At 53.4% G+C, this 6,664-nt stretch overlaps 1 protein-coding gene across 1 annotated transcript; it reads right to left on the bottom strand.

Moving 5' to 3' along the window:
- Positions 1-2,774: 2,774 nt before the first annotated feature.
- PODANS_3_7670 (uncharacterized protein) lies at positions 2,775-3,596 on the bottom strand (the record flags this gene model as incomplete). Its single annotated transcript, XM_001909535.1, has 1 exon — positions 2,775-3,596. One exon carries the CDS (start codon positions 3,594-3,596, stop codon positions 2,775-2,777), a length of 822 nt encoding a protein of 273 aa, XP_001909570.1.
- Positions 3,597-6,664: the final 3,068 nt, after the last annotated feature.

The raw sequence follows: 6,664 nt of genomic DNA, 5'->3' as shown, positions 1-6,664 counted from the left end.
ATCGGGGTAGCGAATATAACGTCATGGCGCCAGGGGAAACAATGAGGCTTCTTTGTCCAACTATCTACGGCGTGGGGGAGGGTTGGTAAATAAGAACTGAATAAGATATCTACCACCCGCCCAAGATGTTGTTGTTGTTGTTGTTGTTGTTGTTGTTGGATACAGGCCGCCTCTTAAAATAGGTGAATGATTCGAACGGGAAAGATTCTAGAAGAGAACTTTCCCCCCGAGAAAGGACTGGAGAAGGGTAAAAAGCGGGGCCGGCTGAACGGTGTTAGTGTCAACGTTTTGGCGGGGTTGATCCCCCTAATATTTCGCTAGGGCAGACTGTAACAGACATGTCGAATGCTTGACCTTTCCTCCAACGCGCTCCGGATCCGCAGAGACAGGTGACAGAGAGACGAGTTCGGAGGTGCAATATGCCAGGGCACGAGAGGGACGTTGGTGAGGTTTGGAGTGTGATATCTGACTTGTCACTAGAGAAAAGTGATAACAATTTGGGGGTCAGCCATCAACCTCCAACCACCCCCCCCGCAGGTCTTGATGATCTGAGAAAATTCCAGACGATGTCAACACCGACAAGCCCGAGGTTGACGAGGCTGATATCAGATTCTCGTAGAAAAAAAAAAGAAAAAAGAAATGGCCGCACGTGGCTCTCACGGACTCTGTATGAAACATAACATCCATCCATGTGGGGGACAGGGGGCTCAACCCGTCCTGAATGGTACCGAGGAGCTTCAGGACACGGGAGAGAGACAGAACCTCGCAAGCCACCGTCATGCTCCACCGTCTGTAAGAAGCAAGTCATTCCTGCAGAGAGCAGCCCATCCCGCTGTGCGTCGGCGGGTACGGTCAATGATCGATGGCGCAGAGAAAAGAACAGACTGCGTGGCATCGGACTCGGTACTGCGCGGTGTCTCAGGGGCTCCCCCCTCCCCCTCCCCCATAGAGCGGGTCGCCCGTCACAGTGTCCCACCTGTCAAAGGACTTGAGATGCCGGGTTGGGTTGCCAGATATCCCACCTTTTTACCATTTATTTTTTACACTGCTTGCCTGTTTGGTCGACCCGGACTTGTGTCAACTGTGGGTCGGTTCGCTGAGCATTATCGTGGATATTATCGTGTCCTCGTGTCCTGGCTGTTTAACCAGAATGTCACTTGGAAAATGGGACCTATGGCCGCATACGCTGCGGGCAAGCTTTCGAATCCACTCTAGAGCCACCAGAACGACATGCTCTTCCGCTTGGAAACATGCCGTCGGTCCGTTTCTCGTAAACAGCCATGCTGCCCTGTTGTTTCCAAAACCGCCAAACGGCTGGAGCGGCCGCCCTGCAGGACATAGTCCGTAGTCGAGGACAAACGCTAGGAGACAGGCGAAGCATGTATAGCGGGGAACGTCTCGATGGCGTGGGCTTGATAGAGATCCATAGCGTCACCGGAGTGGGCTGCGGCTTAAACGTGCGGCCTTAACACGCCCTTTAATCTCTGGGATGCCAGACCACCACGTTCCCGCGACCTGTCACCTGGACAGCTTTGCATAGATTTCGACCCCTGCTTGGGATGATCAAGATTCCGGTTCAGTCCAAGGATGAGGGTGTTCCGCAATCATCAGATTGTGGGTTTATTATCCGTGCGCTGCTGCCGGGCACCATGTACTGCCCCCCATCATCGAGCAGTCGAATCAGCCGGGCTCCTGAGAGAGCCTGGCAGACGAGTCACCACGCAACCCTGTCCATCAACCCGCGTCCGAGTGGGATGCCACATGCAGTGCTGGAGGCCTTTCGATAGGAGCAGTGGGCTGGTCTCACTATCGGGGGCCCATGGCCAAGATGGAACTGTATCTCTCGCCCTCCCCTCAAGGGAGGAGTCTTCGCTCAGGCCTCTTTTGAGAAAGTCAAGTGTGTGGGGGACATCGGGTCCTCGCAGTGCTTAAAGAGGAGCTGATCACCAGGTGTCTTCCAGTCGACCTGCTCAGCATTCTTCATCCTCTTCAACCTCTTCAGACGCCGAGATCCGAAGCGAAGCTAAACAACCAGTCCCTAAGGTTCCTATTAGAACACTAGCACCGTCAAAACATAGCACGGAGGGACCGGAACCAACCTTCATCAATACGCCGTATCCAGCGATAGCCAATCCGGAGCTTCCCAAGGTATGTTGCATGAAATGCAGAGCGGGGTGCCACAGGGCTAATGTCAACCTCTTCCACAGATGGCGCATTTACTTCCTGCATCCTCCTTCGTTTGCCAGGGCAAGCCTCAACCTCCTCCCGCTCCTACACCTCCTACTCCCAATCCTCCAGAGCCTCCTTACTAAATCCGAGGGCAACCAAGCTTGGGATAACGACGATAAGGAAACGGCCTTGCGGATATGGGTCGATCGAAACGACAGATCCCCTTGATCGACCGCGGGTCGGCCCGTGTGGCGCCACCTCGGCAAATATGGAAACGAACATGACGCGAGGGATTTAAAGAGCCTCTATCTGCTACCTCGGCACTTCGGGGCTGGCTGAAAGGGCGTGAGAACACGAGTGGGGACCATGGGTTTCTCTTGGGAAGCGGGTTTGTAACAAGTATAACGATGGCTGTTCGGTATTGCGGCTGGTGAAGAAATGAAACACGAGAGAAAGGCGGCGACTTCACATGCATTACCTGGGAGGCAAAGCACTGGTTTCAGGTGGAACGCTGTTTGAAGGATTCATAGCATTAGCAAGCGAGATTATGCATTCCCTATGCCAACCCTTCCTCGTGAAGCCCGTATCCAACCACCAGGCTTCTGCTACCTGTTCTCGTTGATGAACGAAGCGAGACCATCCTCGGCGATCATGAGGATTTGCATGTTGGCCAGAGACTCGTTGACGCAGGTGGTGCCGTTTAGGAAAGCACACCAGAGCTTCTGGACAACGTTGTCAAGAGTGGGCAGTCTCAAGTGGCGCGTCTCTGTGTCTTCAGTCGTGGTGGTGATGAGGAGACGTTGAGCGGCAGGGCAACGGTCGATGATGTGAAACAAAGTGCCAAAGATGGAATCGGACTCGTAGAGGCTGAGATGTAGCTCCTCAAAGGCACAGGCAATGTGCTTTATGCGGGCGGTGTCCTCTTTGCGAAAGAAGTGAGACATGGGCGAGCTGAAGCCAAACTCATCGTAAGGTTCGAGCTCGCCAAGTAGGAGCAAAGCATCCAGGTTGAAGTTGAACCAAACACGAGCGTCACCCTGTGCGGGCAACACACTCGTTTCTGGGGCGGCCAATCTCGGCGGAATCTTCCAGGCAAAGGTGAGCTCGTAGTGGCGGAGAGCAAGAGCGCGAGATTCGCGGTTTACATGAAGCAAGACCGGGATGGAGCGTGTCGTTGAACGCTTGGCCATTTGGGCGTGTTTCTGGGTCTTGCACCGGTTGTCCACACATGCTGCCAGAACGATCCTCGGTTGGATCAAGACTTCCCAGATAGATAGTCGGATTTCTGGCGGAAGATCACCAAAGCAGGTGAAAGTCTGGGTTGGTTGTTGTTTGGAAATCCCCTCATCCAGGCCATCGTGGACAACTTGAAACTCGAGCCGGAGCCGGGTCTTTTCCTCGCCCCGGTTATACCACAATAGAGACATATTTGCTGTTTAAAGAAGGGCTAGAAAAAATGATCAATATCCCAAAATGAGATGTAGTTTGCAGTTTGCGAAAATCGGAAACAAACGCCACGAAGCTTAATGGTTCGATGAGATTGAGATGGCAGGTGGCTAACGGTGTTTGGCAAAGCTCACAGTTAGGCAACCATCGTGTAAGCCGCGCTCTTTACAGTGGTGGCTGTTTTTTCCCTAACACCGGGGACATGCCCAGACCGTTGACAAAGCTTAATCGGTAATATTTAATCTTATCAGATTGCCAACATCAGACCGTTTGTTTACTTAACAAGCCAACGGTGGGAGATAAATCTCAGATAAATCTCAGATAAACCTCATCGTCTGCATATGCCCTTTTGATATCTATTCAGAGCGACCTAAGTCAGGGTATTTGATGGTTGGACGTCCAAATAGCCTCACAAGCTTTTATGAATGGACCCACCGTACAGAGTGTGCGGCTTATGCCGGCAATGGCCCCTCGAATACGTAAGAGATTGGTTGAACCATCTGATGATTTCGTCCAGCTTCCTGTCAGAAAAGACAACCAGCGGGAACGCCGAAGCCGGCCTCGAATCTGGGAAGTTTAGGGAGGTCGTCGTCGACAGGGGCCCGCTGAGCTTCTGCACCCAGGGATGTTCTGCATTACAGAACGCCACCAGATGGCCAAGCCTACCCCTGTGAGGCTCTGCCCGAAGTCTTCTCGTAATGTCAACAACAACCTGAATCGCTGTACACCAGCTCCGCAGTCGGAGAATCCAATTTCCGCAGGAAATGGCAATCTTGAAAGGCTTCGGGTATCTACCAGCACAGACCGGTTGCGGGGTGCTTGGCAGTTGGCGATGCATCTGGCACACCCGGCGGCAGCCATGTGCCAAATGTTAGGAATATCTGGGGAAGCGTCACCATCCATGGATTTTCTTTTTTGGAGAATTTCTGATTGGATGTCTTGAAAGAGAGTGGATGAAGTGCATGGCGTGCCAGCTCGATCCTGGAGGCTGTCCATTGATCCGAACTCTTACCGCGGGGAACAAGAACTGAGAATCCTATCTGCACGTGGAATGCCCAGCGGGAGGAGCCAGTGTGCTGAAACCAGCTGGAAGATGCTTCTGGAACAGACGTTGTAACATGGATATATTGCACTTTGAAGATGAACACAAGTTGCATACGGACACACAACAGAAGAGACCTTTTTGACCATTGAAGTCTGAAGAGGCTCAGAGACATTGGGTCAGCCCCACATATCCGTTCGGCCGGGAGATGGTTAGCCTACATGGGGTTTCTTGGCCCATCTGCCGCTGCTGACTCTTGGCTTTCTCCCGTCTGTCTTGTTCACATGCTTACGATTGATTCTCTTGGGCACCCGCCCTCTCACAGAGCGCAGCCGACACTGGAAATCTCGCTGGAACTATATTCCTCTTCCTATCTTGCCAGCCGCTTTGGACATCGCTTCAGCTTGGTCCAGACTCTTGGTACCCCTCACCTTATGTGCACCTACTCTGTCCGTACAGGTAATCTATCTTTCCTGCAGTTGTCCCAGCTTCCTGGTTGTCTAATCTTTGCCAGAGAATAGGCCATCACCAACGAGTGAAGACTGTCCATCTCTGACTGACAGTCCCACGTCGCCATAACAGTGACTTCCTCCGTGTGGGGAAACCTGGAGAGCGTTGCAAGTGGCTTGGCACCGAATCCCCAGGAAAACCCCACCGTGGAACGTGGAGTGCTTGGATGCAGCCCAGAAACTGTGCTTCGATCCCTTGCCCAACCGCACGACATCCTCTTGTCCGAAGACCAACCAACCTTTACCAAGGCCCTCGACGAAGCCGTTCCCGGTCGATCGCCCCGTGTAGTCTACACCGAGAGCACTGTGACAGCAGCACCGTCTCGTCTTCGTTTTGGTCTTTGTCCAGTCATCAAAAAACACCCGTGTCCAGACGGAAGCCTTCCATTTTAGAGGCTGCCAATTGGTGGGGATCTAAACGTCATTTGGAGAAAGTGACGTCCTTACCAAGACCCCGGTTCCATTCCGCCTGGAGTTCCATTGTGTGCCCCCAGTGCCCCCCCATCAACACACACCCCCCCTCCCCCGCCCTGTCGTCTGCACCTGTGACGCAGGAGAGGCAGGTCAGGAAGCCTGGTTCATCGACGCCTGGGCTGCCGTCAACGGCTGGCATAGGCCTTGTGGTTATGTGAGCGATAAGCCACCGGAGAGGCAGATGACCTTGACAATGACAGAGACTAACCAGTCAACCACGGGGCAATAAGTTCAGACGACGGGAACTCCTCGGACGGCCCCTCCCTCGACCATCTTTTGCTGTGTGCCTCGTCTAAAAATCTCACTACATCCTTATCCATACACTACCCACCGTTCCACGCCTCAGTCCGCCGTCCCGAACAGCTCGGTCGAATTGCCGCAAGTAGCAGTTGGTTGTTAGATTCCTGGGTACGTTGCGTCTCGTCTCTCTTTTCTCGTTTTCTTATCCCGGACCTGGGGACCAGAATGTGGTGCGCCGCTCGGCACATCATTAGATGGGCGCATCCAGATTGAGCGTTCGGGCCTGCGGAGGAGGCTTCCTAACCCACTACGTCCAATCACTCCTGACCTCCCCGCCTTGTTGCGCTTAGACAGGCCACATGCTCTTCGAGCTCTGTCTATGATTGAGATGCCTAGTCCCACATGCTACAACTCATGAGTAGGAGGACAGCTCCGTGAGTGCGGGCCGTGGAAATGGGGGGTCCACTCTGCCTCAATATCTCTACTCCTCCACCTTCCCTCATCCCCATCCCCGAGCTTCCCGCCGCCATATAATCCCGAACTGTCCCGGCCGAGGACCGGTGTCTTGTTTGTCCCCATTCCCCCTAGGATCCAGCTCGCGCTTTTCTCGCTCCTTTCCCTCAACCATCTTAAGAATATTTCACCTCTGCATTTCCAGTGGAATGCCACCTTACTGTCTTCAAGATTGTCACTACTTCTACCGCACAGCTCTGCGCGGCCTGAACATCAGCACCTCCGTCTCGCCTCTCTACGCTTGAATCCAGATCACCCCAGCTGACAAGAA

The sequence above is a fragment of the Podospora anserina genome, chromosome 3, assembly GCF_000226545.1.
Source record: "Podospora anserina S mat+ genomic DNA chromosome 3, supercontig 2".
Lineage (NCBI taxonomy): Eukaryota > Fungi > Ascomycota > Sordariomycetes > Sordariales > Podosporaceae > Podospora > Podospora anserina.
This window is presented reverse-complemented; position numbering and strand designations above follow the sequence as displayed.